At 38.8% G+C, this 19,092-nt stretch overlaps 1 protein-coding gene across 4 annotated transcripts in view; it reads left to right on the top strand.

The window, feature by feature from the left end:
* The window catches only part of gpatch1 (G patch domain containing 1), a 29,099-nt gene that overhangs the window by 9,655 nt on the left and 352 nt on the right, over nucleotides 1-19,092 (top strand). For 2 of the 4 annotated variants that reach the window (XM_061963767.2, XM_061963768.2), the window contains exons 7-19: nucleotides 4,806-5,054; nucleotides 5,128-5,275; nucleotides 5,980-6,056; nucleotides 6,780-6,996; nucleotides 9,365-9,700; nucleotides 9,839-10,020; nucleotides 10,198-10,325; nucleotides 10,465-10,553; nucleotides 14,159-14,340; nucleotides 14,400-14,742; nucleotides 14,828-14,905; nucleotides 16,441-16,535; nucleotides 16,613-16,758. In XM_061963767.2, coding sequence (XP_061819751.2) covers nucleotides 4,806-5,054; nucleotides 5,128-5,275; nucleotides 5,980-6,056; nucleotides 6,780-6,996; nucleotides 9,365-9,700; nucleotides 9,839-10,020; nucleotides 10,198-10,325; nucleotides 10,465-10,553; nucleotides 14,159-14,340; nucleotides 14,400-14,742; nucleotides 14,828-14,905; nucleotides 16,441-16,535; nucleotides 16,613-16,758 — 2,270 coding nt within the window. Of the gene's footprint in view, nucleotides 1-4,805; nucleotides 5,055-5,127; nucleotides 5,276-5,979; nucleotides 6,057-6,779; nucleotides 6,997-9,364; nucleotides 9,701-9,838; nucleotides 10,021-10,197; nucleotides 10,326-10,464; nucleotides 10,554-14,158; nucleotides 14,341-14,399; nucleotides 14,743-14,827; nucleotides 14,906-16,440; nucleotides 16,536-16,609; nucleotides 16,759-19,092 lie in introns of all 4 variants that reach the window. The other 2 variants (XM_061963765.2, XM_061963766.2) reach the window with 1 other exon arrangement.

Below are 19,092 nucleotides of genomic sequence, written 5' to 3'. Positions count from 1 at the left end.
ATGATTCTTATATTCTTGAGACCTCCAAAAAATGGCTACCTCTTTAAGACCACCCTTTCGGAGTATATATAAAGATTTGTATTTACAACATTAATAATATATACATACTATGCAAATATAAAAAAGTTTGTTGTGAAAAATGAGTTGGAATTTCACAAGAAAAAGGTCACAATTTCACAAGAAGAACTTAGAATTTTGGCGGTACTATAATAAAAGTCGTAATTTTACTCAACGCAAGTCAAAATTTTACAAGAAAAACTGAACATTTGTGCAATATTATAGTAAAAATTTGAATTTTACTTAATAAAAGTCACAATTTTATAAGAAAACTTATTAATGTTGGCAATATTGTAATAGTAATTGGAAATTTTACTTGGCAAAATGATGACAAAGTCATCATTTTACTCCAAAAATTTCATATTTTACAAGAACAACAGAAAAATTGGCAATATTGTAATAAAAGTCAGAATTTTATATGACAACTGTCACCATTTTGCATTAAAAAGTAATAATTTTACATAAAAAATTTACATTTTATGAGAAAATAGTGCAATATTACAGAAACAGAAAGAACTCCCTGGCGCTGTTTTGTACTGTTACTGTACTTGTTTTGATTATTATTATTTCTTTGATTGTATGTAAATGTTGAATATTATAAATAAAGGTTTTGAAAAAAAAAAAAAAAAGATGATTCTTATATTCTTGAGACCTCCAAAAAATGGCTACCTCTTTAAGACCACCCTTTCGGAATATATATAAAGATTTGTATTTACAACATTAATAATATATACATACTATGCAAATATAAAGAAGTTTGTTGTGAAAAATTAGTTGGAATTTCACAAGAAAAAGGTCACAATTTCACAAGAAAAACTTAGAATTTTGGCGGTACTTTAATAAAAGTCGTAATTTTACTCAACGCAAGTCAACATTTTACAAGAAAAACTGAACATTTGTGCAATATTATAGTGAAAATTGGAATTTTACTTAATAAAAGTCACAATTTTATAAGAAAACTTAATAATGTTGGCAATATTATAATAGTAATTGGAAATTTTACTCCAAAAATGTTATATTTTACAAGAACAACAGAAAAATTGGCAATATTGTGATAAAAGTCAGAATTTTATATGACAACTGTCACCATTTTGCATTAAAAAGTAATAATTTTACATAAAAAATTTAAATTTTATGAGAAAATAGTGCAATATTACAGAAACAGAAAGAACTCCCTGGCGCTGTTTTGATTATTATTATTTCTTTGATTGTATGTAAATGTTGAATATTATAAATAAAGGTTTTGAAAAAAAAAAGAAAAAGATGATTCTTATATTCTTGAGACCTCCAAAAAATGGCTACCTCTTTAAGACCACCCTTTCGGAATATATATAAAGATTTGTATTTACAACATTAATAATATATACATACTATGCAAATATAAAAAAGTTTGTTGTGAAAAATGAGTTGGAATTTCACAAGAAAAAGGTCACAATTTCACAAGAAAAACTTAGAATTTTGGCGGTACTATAATAAAAGTCGTAATTTTACTCAACGCAAGTCAAAATTTTACAAGAAAAACTGAACATTTGTGCAATATTATAGTAAAAATTTTAATTTTACTTAATAAAAGTCACAATTTTATAAGAAAACTTAATAATGTTGGCAATATTGTAATAGTAATTGGAAATTTTACTTGGCAAAATGATGACAAAGTCATCATTTTACTCCAAAAATTTCATATTTTACAAGAACAACAGAAAAATTGGCAATATTGTAATAAAAGTCAGAATTTTATATGACAACTGTCACCATTTTGCATTAAAAAGTAATTTTACATAAAAAATTTACATTTTATGAGAAAATAGTGCAATATTACAGAAACAGAAAGAACTCCCTGGCGCTGTTTTGTACTGTTACTGTACTTGTTTTGATTATTATTATTTCTTTGATTGTATGTAAATGTTGAATATTATAAATAAAGGTTTTGAAAAAAAAAAAAAAAGATGATTCTTATATTCTTGAGACCTCCAAAAAATGGCTACCTCTTTAAGACCACCCTTTCGGAATATATATAAAGATTTGTATTTACAACATTAATAATATATACATACTATGCAAATATAAAGAAGTTTGTTGTGAAAAATTAGTTGGAATTTCACAAGAAAAAGGTCACAATTTCACAAGAAAAACTTAGAATTTTGGCGGTACTTTAATAAAAGTCGTAATTTTACTCAACGCAAGTCAACATTTTACAAGAAAAACTGAACATTTGTGCAATATTATAGTGAAAATTGGAATTTTACTTAATAAAAGTCACAATTTTATAAGAAAACTTAATAATGTTGGCAATATTATAATAGTAATTGGAAATTTTACTCCAAAAATTTTATATTTTACAAGAACAACAGAAAAATTGGCAATATTGTGATAAAAGTCAGAATTTTATATGACAACTGTCACCATTTTGCATTAAAAAGTAATAATTTTACATAAAAAATTTAAATTTTATGAGAAAATAGTGCAATATTACAGAAACAGAAAGAACTCCCTGGCGCTGTTTTGATTATTATTATTTCTTTGATTGTATGTAAATGTTGAATATTATAAATAAAGGTTTTGAAAAAAGAAAAGAAAAAGATGATTCTTATATTCTTGAGACCTCCAAAAAATGGCTACCTCTTTAAGACCACCCTTTCGGAATATATATAAAGATTTGTATTTACAACATTAATAATATATACATACTATGCAAATATAAAAAAGTTTGTTGTGAAAAATGAGTTGGAATTTCACAAGAAAAAGGTCACAATTTCACAAGAAAAACTTAGAATTTTGGCGGTACTATAATAAAAGTCGTAATTTTACTCAACGCAAGTCAAAATTTTACAAGAAAAACTGAACATTTGTGCAATATTATAGTAAAAATTTTAATTTTACTTAATAAAAGTCACAATTTTATAAGAAAACTTAATAATGTTGGCAATATTGTAATAGTAATTGGAAATTTTACTTGGCAAAATGATGACAAAGTCATCATTTTACTCCAAAAATTTCATATTTTACAAGAACAACAGAAAAATTGGCAATATTGTAATAAAAGTCAGAATTTTATATGACAACTGTCACCATTTTGCATTAAAAAGTAATAATTTTACATAAAAAATTTACATTTTATGAGAAAATAGTGCAATATTACAGAAACAGAAAGAACTCCCTGGCGCTGTTTTGTACTGTTACTGTACTTGTTTTGATTATTATTATTTCTTTGATTGTATGTAAATGTTGAATATTATAAATAAAGGTTTTGAAAAAAAAAAAAAAAGATGATTCTTATATTCTTGAGACCTCCAAAAAATGGCTACCTCTTTAAGACCACCCTTTCGGAATATATATACCGGTAAAGATTTGTATTTACAACATTAATAATATATACATACTATGCAAATATAAAAAAGTTTGTTGTGAAAAATGAGTTGGAATTTCACAAGAAAAAGGTCACAATTTCACAAGAAAAACTTACAATTTTTGCGGTACTATAATAAAAGTCGTAATTTTACTCAACGCAAGTCAACATTTTACAAGAAAAACTGAACATTTGTGCAATATTATAGTAAAAATTGGAATTTTACTTAATAAAAGTCACAATTTTATAAGAAAACTTAATAATGTTGGCAATATTGTAATAGTAATTGGAAATTTTACTTGGCAAAATGATGACAAAGTCATAATTTTATTCCAAAAATGTCATATTTTACAAGAACAACAGAAAAATTGGCAATATTGTGATAGAAGTCAGAAGTTTATATGACAACTGTCACCATTTTGCATTAAAAAGTAATAATTTTACATAAAAATTTTTAAATTTTATGAGAAAATAGTGCAATATTACAGAAACAGAAAGAATTCCCTGGCGCTGTTTTGTACTGTTACTGTACTTGTTTTGATTATTATTATTTATTTGATTGTATGTAAATGTTGAATATTATAAATGTTTTGAAAAAAAAAAAAAAAAGATGATTCTTATATTCTTGAGACCTCCAAAAAATGGCTACCCCTTTAAGACCACCCTTTCGGAATATATATAAAGATTTGTATTTACAACATTAATAATATATACATACTATGCAAATATAAAAAAGTTTGTTGTGAAAAATGAGTTGGAATTTCACAAGAAAAGGGTCACAATTTCACAAGAAAAACTTAGAATTTTGGCAGTACTATAATAAAAGTCGTAATTTTACTCAACGCAAGTCAACATTTTACAAGAATGTGCAATATTATAGTGAAAATTGGAATTTTACTTAATAAAAGTCACAATTTTTTAAGAAAACTTAATAATGTTGGCAATATTATAATAGTAATTGGAAATTTTACTCCAAAAATGTTATACTTTACAAGAACAACAGAAAAATTGGCAATATTGTGATAAAAGTCAGAATTTTATATGACAACTGTCACCATTTTGCATTAAAAAGTAATAATTTTTACATAAAAAATTTAAATTTTATGAGAAAATAGTGCAATATTACAGAAACAGGAAGAACTCCTTGGCGCTGTTTTGTACTGTTACTGTACTTGTTTTGATTATTATTATTTCTTTGATTGTATGTAAATGTTGAACATTATAAATAAAGGTTTTGAAAAAATGAAAAAAAAAGATGATTCTTATATTCTTGAGACCTCCAAAAAATGCCTAGCTCTTTAGGACCACCCTTTCTATATATATGAAGATGTGTATTTACAACATTTACAACGGGGGCTTAGGGGTCGACCAGTCTTGTTCTGATTGGCACCGTGTCCCACAGGAGGAAGAAGACGATGAAGAGTTTGCTCCGGAGAACGTGACCTTCGCCCCCAAAGACGTGAGTGCGGTGGACTTCAGTCCCAGGACCGGGCCTCAGGGTCTGGGCTACAGCGGTCTGGACCCGGGCCTGGCTCTGGGGGGCCGGGGGGCCGGCGAGCACATCGACTTGTTCCAGCCGAACTCCGACGCCAGGAGTCGACTCTTCGGAGAGGCTCCCAACAGCTCGCGGCGACGCGGCGTGGCCGGACAGGTGAGAGGTGTGGTCTGCGCTCTTCAGAGGAGGAGCCTTTCGCTGACTGCCGCCTGTGACCTTTGACCCGTAGGCTTTTGGCGTGGGGGCGCTGGAGGATGACGACGAAGATGTGTATCACAAAGACTCCATGTCCAAATATGACGTGGTGCTGGATGGGGAGGAGCCTGGAGACGGCCTCTACGGATGGACGGCGCCTGAGCGCAAGGCCAGAAAACCAAGTGAGAAACCTTTAACGCTTATGTGGTGTTCGGGTCTGTGGGACCCATTTTTATGTTTTATTAAAAGAAAAATGATACAATTAATTAATTTTTCAAACTGAGAATCCCTGACTTTGGCTCATTTTCTGTGAAGAACATATATCAGAATACATATTTAATGACCACACACCATACACCCCCCCTACACATTTCTATTACATATAAGATATTACCCGGGGCTAATAGAAGTGTGGAAATTGATGTTCTGTGTACCACACGCACCCACCCACCAACCCACACACGGCCGGCCTAGACAGGAGGAGGACAGAGTGTAGGTACACAGAACATCAGAGGGTCAAATGTGCGAGAAAATGAGAGCAGACAGTGTTGACAAAACTGTTGTTACTCAGCCAGCGTTTGTTGGTCTGATGGACCCGTTGCATTTTGTGGCTTTTAATGCCTCACAATCAAACACTTTTATGTTAAAATGCTGAACAGATGTTTATTGGGATAAGGTAAAGATCTGTTCAGTATTTTAACAAAAAAGTGTTTGATTTTGAGGCATTAAAGGCCACAAATTGCAACGGGTCCATCAGACCCACAAACGCTGGCTGAGTAACAACAATGTGAACATTACACAAGGGTTAAAGGCGGTAAAGGACTTCTGTCTGCAACCAACAAAGAAGAAGAATAGCAACACAACTTTACATACCTTGTGTTTTCAGACCTCAAGGAGGCGGACTACATCGGTAAAATCTTGGAAGGTTTTACGTTGGCACAGAATACCGAAGGACACAAAACTGTGAGTGACATGTTTTGACATCTGAACCAGGGGGGCCCAAACTTTTTCCACTGTGGGCGACAGACTGACAAATCAAAGGATGCAGGGGCCATTTTGGTAGTTCTCGTCTTCAAAACCAGTACCGTATTTTTCGGATTATAAGTCGCAGTTTTTTTCATAGTTTGGCCGGGGGTGCGATTTATACTCTGGAGCGACTTATGTGTGAAATTATTAACACATTACCGTAAAATATCAAATAATATTCAAAGAAGATTTCATGGGATTTAGCGATTAGGAGTGACAGATTGTTTGGTAAACGTATAGCATGTTCTATATGTTATAGTTATTTGAATGACTCTTACCATAATATGTTACGTTAACATACCAGGCACGTTCTCAGTTGGTTATTTATGCCTCATATAACGTACACTTATTCAGCCTGTTGTTCACTATTCTTTATTTATTTTAAATTGCCTTTCAAATGTCTATTCTTGGTGTTGGATTTTATCAAATAAATTTCCCCAAAAATGCGACTTATACTTTAGTGCGACTTATATGTTTTTTTCCTTCTTTATTATGCATTTTCGGCCGGTGCGACTTATTCTCCGGAGCGACTTATAATCCGGAAAATACGGTTTATCATATCGATTTTTTTCAAAGCAATGGGCCACAAATGACCCCCTCGGCCGCACTTTGGACACCCTCTAAACATTCACTTACTAACCTTTCTTCCTTTGCCTGCAGTTCTTTCGCCCTCCAGTGCTGCCCGCCAACTATCGGCCCGTTCATCATTTTCGACCCCCAGTGGAGATCTCACATGTGACCGGGGTCAGTGCGGCACTGGCCGAAGCTCTGAAGTCATCCAGGGGTCACATGGTGAAGGAGGAGCCTCCACAGGGAGGACGTCATCAGTTGGTGTCCGGCCAGAGAATGGCGATGCTGGGAGAAGACTCCTTAAAAGGTGGGAAAATGCCGCTCCTAGTAGAGACTGGTGTCATTACAGCGTCTCGGAAATATTTAACAATATGACGTCATTGTTTGGCCGAGGTGCGTACCGTATTTTCCAGACCATAGGGCGCACCGAGTTATAAGGCACACTGCCGATGAATGGTCTATTTTTGATCTTTTTTTCATATATAAGGCGCATCAAAGGAGTCATATTATTATTATTTTTTTCTAAATTGAAACACTTCCTTGTGGTCTACATAACATGTAATGGTGTTTTTTTGGTCAAAATGTTGCATAGATGATGTTTTACAGATCATCTTCAAGCCGCTTTCTGGCAGTCGCTTTAGGATGCCCCGTTTTGTGGGCGGTCTTATATATATAAAGGTTTATTTGAAATAGGGACAGATACAGAAACATAGACATCTAAAACAGTTATCTAATGTATGCATCATAGTGTTTGTAGCCATTGTACCGGTAATTACGTGCCTCACCTTCGGCAGCGTCTTCTCCCCGTCATCTTTGTTGTAGCGGTGTAGCGTGCAAGGACGGGAGTGGAAGAAGTGTCAAAAGATGGAGCTAACTGTTTTTGGGTTCTTTTTTTGTAGCTAACTGTTTTAATGACATTCAGACTTGACCTAAATCAATAATGGAACAGCATCTCCTCATCTGGAAACCACAACAACACCGAAAATGTGTCCCGTGAAAAACCACCCGACCGGAACTCTAATAACTAAAGTTCCTTGGGTGAATAATGTAAACTCACTACACCGGTATGTTTTAGCGTTTCATGGCGAGTTTACTGACCGATATAAGTAAGAACTTTACACTACTTTATATTAGAAATGGCAACAGCGGAGGATGAATGTCCCATAACAAGAAGATAGAGAAAATGAAGAAGCTTATCGACTGCGGTGTCGGCACGGACTACAAAGGCGGACGCACGCAATTTTTTGGGATTTATGCAGATCCCAAATACAGATCAACAGGTACCAGAAGTTAAGAAAAGTTGGTTTTGCATAATATTGCGAAACAAAACGCCAGATAGTATGTCTTACCTTATACACACACCATAATAATACTCGGATGTTGAAGCATCAAATCAAATCAAATCAAATCAACTTTATTTATAAAGCACATTTAAAATTTACCATAGGGGTAGCCAAAGTGCTGTACAATGGACAGGTTAAAAGATAAAACGAGTACCGAGCAAACACAACACAACACAAACAGAACACGATAAAAAAATAAATAAATAAAATAGAATAAATAAAAACATAAAAACAGGTTCACAGCAGGTGTATTATGGGGCGCCATTGCAGGATGGATATCACTCAGTGTTAAAAGCCATGGAATAAAAGTATGTTTTTAAGAGAGATTTAAAAACAGGAAGAGAGGAGGCTTGTCTAACACTCAGAGGTAGGTCGTTCCAGAGCTTGGGAGCAGCAACGGCGAAAGCTCTGTCACCTCTAAGCTCAGCCTTGTGTCAGGGACCGTCAACAGCAGCTGATCGGCTGATCTTAAGGATCGGGTGGGGCAGTAAGGCTGAAGGAGGTCGGAGAGATAGGTTGGCGCGAGGTTGTTTAGACATTTAAAAACAAATAAAAGGAGTTTAAAATTGATTCGATAACGCACAGGGAGCCAGTGAAGGGACGCTAAAATAGGGGTGATGTGCTCACGTCTGCGGGTCTGTGTTAGCAGACGAGCAGCAGAGTTCTGCACGAGCTGCAGGCGGGCGAGGGAGGCCTGGCTAATGCCTACATACAGGGCATTACAGTAGTCAAGACGAGTTGAGATAAAGGCGTGGATTAATTTCTCAAGATCATGTCCTGATAGAAGCGGTTTCACTTTCGCTATTTGGCGTAATTGATAAAAGCTTTTTTGTACGATGCTGCTGATTTGTTTTTCGAATTTAAAATCTGAGTCGAACTTTACCCCCAGGTTTGCACAGTACAATCCATCAAGCGGTGCGGTTTCATAGCTTACCAAAGTCGTACTAAAACATTTTTGATAGATTTTTGAGTGCTGTGTGTAATGTTCTACATTTTCAATGGAACATATAAAATGTTGGTGTTGATTACTTGAGTCATATTGCAGTCTACACGTATCTCTTATGTGTGACTGCTGTCTACTGGTCACACTTATCATTTCACCATGTACCAAATAAAATAGCTTCGAGATCGGTAAGCAGAACCAGCATTATTCCGTACATTAGACGCACCGGGTTACAAGGCGCACTGTCGAGTTTTGAGGAGAAAAAAAAAATTTTTTAAGTGCGCCTTATAGTCCGGAAAATACGATAATTGGTTCCCCAAAAGGGACAAGCGGTAGAAAATGGATGAATGGATGGGTTCTGAAGTGATGACCCTTCTCTTCATGTTCAGGTCCCACTTCAGTCATGGATCTGCTAAGGCCTGAAGACAGAGAGCGACTGCTCCGCCTCCGCGCCGCTTCTGGCGCCGATCCGACAACCGCCCCTGCTCCGACAACCGACCCAGCCCCGACAATGGCTCCCCCCCATAATACCATGCGCCCTGTCGCCCCGATGCCCCTAAGTGGGGCTGGCAGCGCCGCGTCCTCCAGTTTGAAGCAGCAGCAGGAAGCCATGGCGGCGTGGAAAGGACACACCACCTCGCACGCGTTCAAGCCCTTTGAGGAGAACGCCAGCAAGCAAGCTCGCTACAGCTTGTACCTGAGCCGCCTCCAGCAGGGGGAAAAAGGTTCCACTCCCATCATGCATTTCACCTTCAAGCTCCTCAACGCTCCCACCCAACTGTCCATCTGTGTTTGAACACGAGTGTTTTCCTTTCTGCGCTCATCACATCTATACTTAAAAAGTGTGATGTTTGTTTGTTCAGACGCCCTCGGCCAAAGTTTGGATCCGGCCATGACGGAGTGGGAGCGCAGCCGGGAAGGGGAGGAGTTTGTCCGAGCCTCCATCTTGTACCGACCCATCTCTTCCGTGCTGTCGAGTCGCTTCACTCGAGCCAAAACCCAGGAAGATGACGACGAGAACGTGGAAGTAGACCGAGACCAGGAGGTAGGTCCAGACCGATACTGTGCTGTGCGTTAGTCAACATGCGAAGTGACGTGTGTGTGTGTGTGTGTGTGTGTGCGTGCGTGTGTGCGTGTGTGCGTGTGTGTGTGTGTGTGTGTGTGTGTGTGTGTGTGTGTGTGTGTGTGTGTGTGTGTGTGTGTGTGTGTGTGTGTGTGTCAGCATGACCTCAATGACAAACAAGCTGCTGTCAGGATGAAAATGTTTGGACAACTCACCAGAGAAACCTTTGAGTGGCATCCTGATAAACTTTTGTGCAGAAGATTCAACGTGCCCGACCCTTACTCTGGGTAAACACACACACACACACACACACACACACACACACACACACACACACACACACACACACACACACACACACGCAGCATAGCGCTTTGAGTTGACGGAACCACCACAATGCCACATGTCATGTTGCCATCCCTGCAGGTCTTCCACAGTTGGTCTTCCCAAAGTGAAGCGAGACAAGTTTTCTGTCTTCAACTTCCTGTCAGTGACAGAGAGCAGCGGAAGCACAGGTGACGTACTTCCTGCTCCATGTTTATGGTCATGTGACAATCTTCCTGGTCCATGTATATAGCCATAGGGCAGTAGTCGTGTGACATATTTTCTGGTTTTTGTCAGCAATAGGGATGTAACGATAAATGGTATGATGATAAACCATACTCCTAAGGGTTTGTATTACCATCTTAAGTTCAAGTTATCATAAAACCGTGATTGATAAGACTTTGATAAACTCAAGGACCGGTGACACTACTCATTTACTGGTGAAGCAAGCTACTATAACGCTAACTTGCACGAGAGAGACATTAAACATATCTAAACTTGTATAAACACTAGGGATGTCCCGATCCAGGTTTTTGCACTTCCGATCCGATCCGATATTGTTTTTGCATTTCCGATCCGATACTGACCGATACCGATACTGGCCTAGCCGAGCATGTATTAAAGTTTAAAGTTATTTAGCCTACTTAGTTGTCAGAATCATGTTGAAAAGGGTTTTAGTACTCTTGATAACAACTAGCCAGCTGAATTAGGGGAGTTTGAATAATACACAATGGTTGGTAAGAAGAAACTGACCTGTTTATTCAAGGATAAACACAAAATAGACAAAATTATACATGACAAACAGAAATGGCATCATTGAACTAGGGCTGGGCGATATGGCCTTTTTTTAATATTGCGATATTTTAAGGCCATATTGCGATACACGATATTTATCTCGATATTTTACCTTAGCCTTGAATGAACATTTGATGCATATAATCACAGCAGTATGATGATTCTATGTGTTTTGATTGATTGATTGAGACTTTTATTAGTAGGTTGCACAGTGAAGTACATATTCCGTACAATTGACCACTAAATGGTAACACCCGAATAAGTTTTTCAACTTGTTTAAGTCGGGGTCCACTTAAATTGATTCATGATACAGATATATACTATCAGATATATACTATCATCATAATACAGTCATCACACAAGATAATCACATTGAATTATTTACATTATTTATAGTCCAGGGTGTGGAGGGGGGCGCCGGATGTAAGTGTCAAAAAGACAGCCAAAAGAGTTTGATATGAGAATAAATCTAAAGTTAAAATATAGGGTAGAAATGCACCCATTTGCAGGAAATGTAGTCTTGATTTTCAAAATTTTCTTTCAAGGCTTGCATGTCTACGTACATTAAAACATTCTTCTTCATACTGCATTAATATATGCTACTTTTAAACTTTCATGCAGAGAAGGAAATCACAACTAAAAAAATCACTAATTTTTTCACACGGTGTTGATGTGGAAATTTTTGCCTCGGCATTTTGATGGTGTGGACGTGTGGCACCGAATGGAGATAAGCGTCTCGACAGGCGTCACAATATTTGAACAATGATGACGAAAACTGTTTTCTCTGTCGTGTCCGTGTGTCGAAAATTGTTATGCGCTTATTTTTTTATTTGATTTTGTGCGTGGCATAGATTTGCTATGCGCAGAGGACGCTTAAACAGTGCGCAATTGCACAGGCGAGCACCTTAGAGGGAGCGCTGCTCGCACGGCTGTGCTAGCATCACAGCTAACGTTAGCCATGCTGCTACCTCTCTGCTCGGGGAGGACATATACGTATGTGACGTATGTCGTGACAGTATGTGACGTATGTAAGAAGGTGCATTTGCTGTCTGTGAGAGGGAGACACAGGAAAGAGTGAGAAGAGCCTGTCGTGTAATACCAGCAGCTAAAAGCAACTGCGTGAGAATTGTGGATGTGTTGAAGGTGTGCTGGAAAATGCGGAACGGAAATTAGGGAGCAGCAGAAAAGTGGAATGTATTATTTAAATCGGTGCGTTGGAAAACACGGACCGGAGTTTTTTTTAAACTAGATCTGGATCGGCATTTTCCCATGCCTTGCCGATACGCAATTTTTGGCAAATATCGGCAGCCGATACGATCCAAATATCGGATCGGGACATCCCTAATAAACACATTACTGGTAAGATAAACTCTGTTCCTTAGCCACTGCTTGCGGAGCGACTCCAGACCTACAGACGTAACATGCACACACACCATTGTCCATAGCTATATAAGCACACATACTCACACCGCTTAAACCCCTTAGGGGCGATGGGCAGCTGAGCAGATGGCAATTAAACGATTAGATATCAGCAATCAACCACTGACGTATGGATAGAATACCCTTGGGCCACCATAGTTTAGACACCCCTGAGCAAATATATATCAATTGTGATCATTAATCCTAAAGGTTGTGCACTCTTATCACTGAGCACTTGATCGATACTGGAAGAAATATGACAACAGGAAGTAAATTTGCGTGATGTCCCACAAGCCAGACATTAAAAAAACGCTAAAAAGGCTCAAAAAAGTTTACAAATTAAAACGGAAGAAGATAAAAAATATTTAACCAAAGTTTACAAATTAAAACGGAAGAAGATAAACATATTTAAACACTCAAATAAAAACGAGAACAGTATTATTATATAATATATTAAATCTGCCAAGAAAGTATATTGTGTAGCTATTTATTTATTGTATTTCACTTTTAAAATAAAAATGGGCTATAAGTAGAGATGTCCGATAATGGCTTTTTTGCCGATATCCAATATTCCGATATTGTCCAACTCTTAATTACCGATTCCGATATCAACCGATACCGATTTATACAGTCGTGGAATCAACACATTATTATGCCTCATTTTGATGTGATGCCCCGCTGGATGCATTAAACAATGTAACAAGGTTTTCCAAAAATAAATCAACTCAAGTTATGGAAAAAAATGCCAACATGGCGCTGCCATATTTATTATTGAAGTCACAAAGTACATTATTTTTTTTAACATGCCTCAAAACAGCAGCTTGGAATTTGGGACATGCTCTCCCTGAGACAGCATGAGGAGGTTGAGTTGGGCGGGGTTGAGGTTTTAGGGGGTAGCGGGGGGTGTATATTGTAGCGTCCCGGAAGAGTTAGTGCTGCAAGGGGTCCTGGGTATTTGTTCTGTTGTGTTTATGTTGTGTTACGGTGCGGATGTTCTCCCGAAATGTGTTTGTCATTCTTGTTTGGTGTGGGTTCACAATGTGGCGCATATTTGTAACAGTGTTAAAGTTGTTTATACGGCCACCCTCAGTCTGACTTGTATGGCTGTTGACCAAGTATGAATTGCATTCACTTGTGTGTGTGTGTGTGTGTGTGTGTGTGTGTGTGTGTGTGTGTGTGAAAAGCCGTAGATATTATGTGATTGGGCCGGCACGCAAAGGCAGTGCCTTTAAGGTTTATTGGCGCTCTGTACTTCTCCCTACGTCCGTGTACACAGCGGCGCTTTAAAAAGTCATACATTTTACTTTTTGAAACCGATACCGATAATTTTGAAACCAATACTGATCATTTCCGATATTACATTTTAAAGCATTTATCGGCCGATAATATCGGCAGTCCGATATTATCGGACATCCCTAGCTATAAGTGTGTATAAGTATATTGTAAGCACATTCAATAATGCCAATATGATGATAACCGTGATGACCTTTTGATATCGCTACATCCCTATTCAGTAGTTATGATTTACTTCCTTCTTCATATCCGTAGTCATGTGACATTCTTCTTTATCCTTATCTTTTAGCTCCAGCAAAGGCTCTGCAGACCGTCAAGAAGTCCAGATGGGACCAGGAAGCGGATAAGAGCAACCCGCTCGGTGAGCTGATCAGCGAGGCCAGAGAGCAAACAAGTGACGCCACTTTGGACCAAGAGACAGAAGCATCGCCCAGTACAATTTCTGAGCCGGCAGCAGACAACAAAACAAAGGTAGAACATGCGGTGACGTTCTCCTCTTTGGAGCAGGAAGTGAATGTGAACTCTCACAGGAACGTAATAATGGCAACGAGGATGAGAGTGAGGACGAGGACGACGACGAGGAGGAGGACGAGGACGAGGACAAGGAAGAAGAAGTGGAGGAGGAGAGCCGGCCCCCCATGGACTTGTTCAAGGCCATTTTTGCCAGCTCCTCCGACGAAAAATCCTCTTCGTCCGATGAAGACGGTGAGGAGGAGGAGCCAAAAGAGGAAGAAGTCAAGCCGCAGCCGACAAACCTCTTCAACATCTCGTCGACTTCCTCCGTCACGAGCACGGTCACCGTCACCAGCACCGCCACCAGCACCAGCACCGTCACCAGCGCCAGCACCGTGACGACGTCCTCGCAGCAGACCGGTAACTTCATTTTGTCTCGGCATCGAAACATCCATTCTCTGTTGCTGTTTAGATGTTCCATACTAACAATAACTGTTTTTTTTAGCGTCCGTTTCCTGTCACATGCCATCAGAGGAAGTGCTCGAGTTCGGTCCCAAGCTACCGCCTCCATGGCTCGGCCCAGGTGAGTCCCACAGGCATACTTGCCAACCCTCCCGATTTTCCCGGGAGACTCCCGAAATCCAGTGCCCCTCCCGAAAATCTCCCGGGGCAACCATTCTCCCGAATTTCTCCCGATTTCCAGCCGGACAACAATATTGGTGGCGTGCCTTAAAGGCACTGCCTTTAGCGTCGTCTCTCACCTGAAAAGGAGACTATTATATATGTCTCCGTTATCCATAGGTTTATCTATAACCCATAAAGTAGGCAGGCACGGAGCTATTTCTCAGCGTGTGTTTATTCCAGCCGGCACGTTAACACACTGACACACAACATCCGGAATCCCATCATGCATTGCTTCAAAACTACGGCAAGTAGTAATGTCCAAAAACATAACAGAGACGAAGCAGAACGAAGAAGAGACATGGCGACGACGAGTAAGAGGAAGTACGCTTGCGGGTTCCAAAATGATTGGAAAAAATAATAATGTCCCTTTCTATCTAATTCATACTTGCCAACCTTGAGACCTCCGATTTCGGTAGGTGGGGGGCGTGGTCGGGGTGGGGTGGGGGCGTGGCTAAGAGGGGAAGAGTATATTTACAGCTACAATTCACCAAGTCAAGTATTTCATATATATATACAGTATATATATATCAATCTATCATCTATCAAGAGGGACAGAGACAGCGCACTGTGCATATGGATCACATGTTACCATGGCGAGAAAACATGGAGAGACTGTCAGTTAGCTAGTCTCCACCAGTTGCAGAAAATGTGCCATCAGTACAACTGGACAGTGCTGTTTCAGTTCCATCACCAGGACCATCAGTGAGTCAGACACAAACTAGTCTCATCATTGAACCAGATTCAAGGGCTGCTGTGTTGCCATCATCAGAACCCAGATCACCCACAACAAAAACCCCACCAGTGATCCGCAGGTACCCAGAAAGGTTTCGAGTACCACCAAAAAAACGGAATCTCTGAAGACAGTATAAAAATGTGTTAAAGATGTACAAATACTGTTTGTATAATAAGCATGTTATTGTTTACAAATGAGGGTTAAGAGTTCAGTACTAAAAAAAAAAAAGACTGTGGCTTAAGTACAGTTTTTTAATTGAGCTGCTGCATTTTTTTGGTTGGGTTGTTTATTTCTTTTGAGTAACTTCTACAATTCTAAAAGGGGAGGAATAGAGTGATCTATGTTTGTTGCCATCTCCTGGTGAATGTTGGCTATAGCGTACTGGGGTTACTTTTTGGTTGGCCAACGATTTACGTGGTGTTGCGCACCTGACGTCAAGTGTGTGAGTCTGTTCTGAAGTCTACAGTAAAGAGACGTACTTCATTGCCTCCAACTCAATATATTACAACATTGCTCCATGCGGACCTGGAGGGGGCGTGGCCTCCAGGTCCGCCTGAATTTCGGGAGGTTTTCGGGAGAAAATTTGTCCCGGGAGGTTTTCGGGAGAGGCGCTGAATTTCGGGAGTCTCCCGGAAAATCCGGGAGGGTTGGCAAGTATGATCTAATTGGCTGATTCATCTTTTTGTTGTTCCCCCATCCAGCCAAAGGGGGCGCTACTTCCCCCAATGAGTGGGAGAAGAGTAAAGACAGGAAACACAAGAACAAGAAGCAACACAAACACAAAAAAGACAAGAAGGTACAGACTTTTATTGTGAAATGTTCTTTTTTTTTGTGTGGGCGTTGCGGCTGACATGTGAGTTTGTTACCCAGAAGAAGAAAGCCAAGAAGCACAAACACAAAGTGAAGCAGGAGAAGAAGAAGAGGAAGAAGAAGGAGAAGATGTCCTCCAGCAGCTCAGAGCAGAGTAATGATGATGACGACGACGAAGAGGTGCTGTCTACAGAGGACATACTGAAAAGGTCAGAGGTTAAAATGACCCGGACCGGGGGTGTCCAAACTTTTTCCACTGAGGGCCACACACTGAAAGATGAAAGCATGCAGCGGGCATTTTGAAAACCAATACAATATTTAATGTAACTATGAGGGCTCCCCTCAATTTTGGTGACTGTTAAAGGTACTTGGGACTAGGGATGTCCCAATCCGATATTTGGATCGGATCGGCCGCCGATATTTGCCAAAAAATGCGTATCGGCAAGGCATGGGAAAATGCCGATCCAGAACCAGTTTTAAAAAAAACTCCGGTCCGTGTTTTCTAACTCACCGATTTAAATAATACATTCCACTTTTCTGCTGCTCCCTAATTTCCGTTCCGCATTTTCCAGCACACCTTCAACACATCCACAGGTCTGTGGATTCTCACGCAGTTGCTTTTAGCTGCTGGCATTACACGACAGGCTCTTCTCACTCTTTCCTGTGTCTCCCTCTCGCAGACAGCAAACGCACCTTCTTACACACGTCACACACGTCACATTGTGAAACGTCATACGTCACATACGTATACGCCCTTCCCGAGCAGAGAGGTAGCAGCATGGCTAACGTTAGCTGTGATGCTAGCGCAGCCCTGTGACCAACGTTCCCTCTTAAGGTGCGTGCCTGTGCAATTACGCACTGATCAAGCGTCCTTTGCGCATAGCAACTATATGCCACGCACAAAATCAAATAAAAAAATAAGCGCATAACAATTTTCAACACACAGACACGACAGAGAAAACAGTTTTCGTCATCATTGTTCAAATATTGTAACGTCTGTCGAAACGCTTATCTCCATTCGGTGCCACACGTCCACACCATCAAAATGCCGAGGCAAACATTTCCACATCAACACCGTATGAAAAAATCAGTGATTTTTTTAGTTGTGATTTCCTTCTCTGCATGAAAGTTTAAAAGTAGCATATATTAATGCAGTATGAAGAAGAATGTTTTAATGTAGACATGCAAGCCTTGAAAGAAAATTTTGAAAATCAAGACTACATTTCCTGCAAATGGGTGCATTTCTACCCTATATTTTAACTTTAGATTTATTCTCATATCAAACTCTTTTGGCTGTCTTTTTGACACTTACATCCGGCGCCCCCCTCCACACCCTGGATTATAAATAATGTAAATAATTCAATGTGATTATCTTGTGTGATGTCTGTATTATGATGATAGTATATATCTGATAGTATATATCTGTATCATGAAGTGGACCCCGACTTAAACAAGTTGAAAAACTTATTCGGGTGTTACCATTTAGTGGTCAATTGTACGGAATATGTACTTCACTGTGCAACCTACTAATAAAAGTCTCAATCAATCAATCAAAACACATAGAATCATCATACTGCTGTGATTATATGCATCAAGTGTTCATTCAAGGCTAAGGCAAAATATCGAGATATATATTGTGTATCGCAATATGGCCTTAAAATATCGCAATATTAAAAAAAGGCCATATCGCCCAGCCCTAGTTCAATGATGCCATTTCTGTTTGTCATGTATAATTTTGTCTATTTTGTGTTTATCCTTGAATAAACAGGTCAGTTTCTTGTTACCAACCATTGTGTATTATTCAAACTCCCCTAATTCAGCTGGCTAGTTGTTATCAAGAGTACTAAAACCCTTTTCAACATGATTCTGACAACTAAGTAGGCTAAATAACTTTAAACTTTGATACATGCTCGGATAGGCCAGTATCGGTCGGTATCGGTATCGGATCGGAAGTGCAAAAACAATATCGGTATCGGATCGGAAGTGCAAAAACCTGGATCGGGACATCCCTACCTGGGACCTTAAGGGGCCTCGGTCATTAAAGTGTTAAAAACAAGTCACATTTATTTGCTTTCAACGCTGAAATATCTATAGATCCCATTCAGATTTATCCATTGAGATAAAAATTTTTTTACCCTTTTTCTTAAAGAAACCCCCGTTTCTTTATGGCAAAAACACAAAATATGTCGCAATCACTTGACGTCACGTTAAGTATCTTTTTTTTGCAGTGCAGTCAATTGAATATAGGTTGAAAAGGATTTGCAAATCATTGAATTCTGTTTTTATTTACGATTTTCACATGCCAACTTCACTGGTTTTGGGTTTTGTAGATACATGACTTACTTTTAACACATGGCAGCTTTGTGTTATCAGAGTCAACATTAACTTGTTACATTTCACCTGTTGGCTCTTTTATTCCACTTTTTTGTGTTTTTTTGTAATCTTTTTCAAATGTGCTGCAGGCCTTTAAAAATGAGCAGCGACCCCCAGGCCGCACCTTGGACACCCCTGACCCAGCCAGTTGGTGATTGGCTTCTCATTAA

This window comes from Nerophis lumbriciformis, linkage group LG06 (genome assembly GCF_033978685.3).
Source record: "Nerophis lumbriciformis linkage group LG06, RoL_Nlum_v2.1, whole genome shotgun sequence".
NCBI lineage: Eukaryota > Metazoa > Chordata > Actinopteri > Syngnathiformes > Syngnathidae > Nerophis > Nerophis lumbriciformis.
Note: the sequence above shows the minus strand (reverse complement) of the source record. Positions and strands in the feature narration are given on the sequence as shown.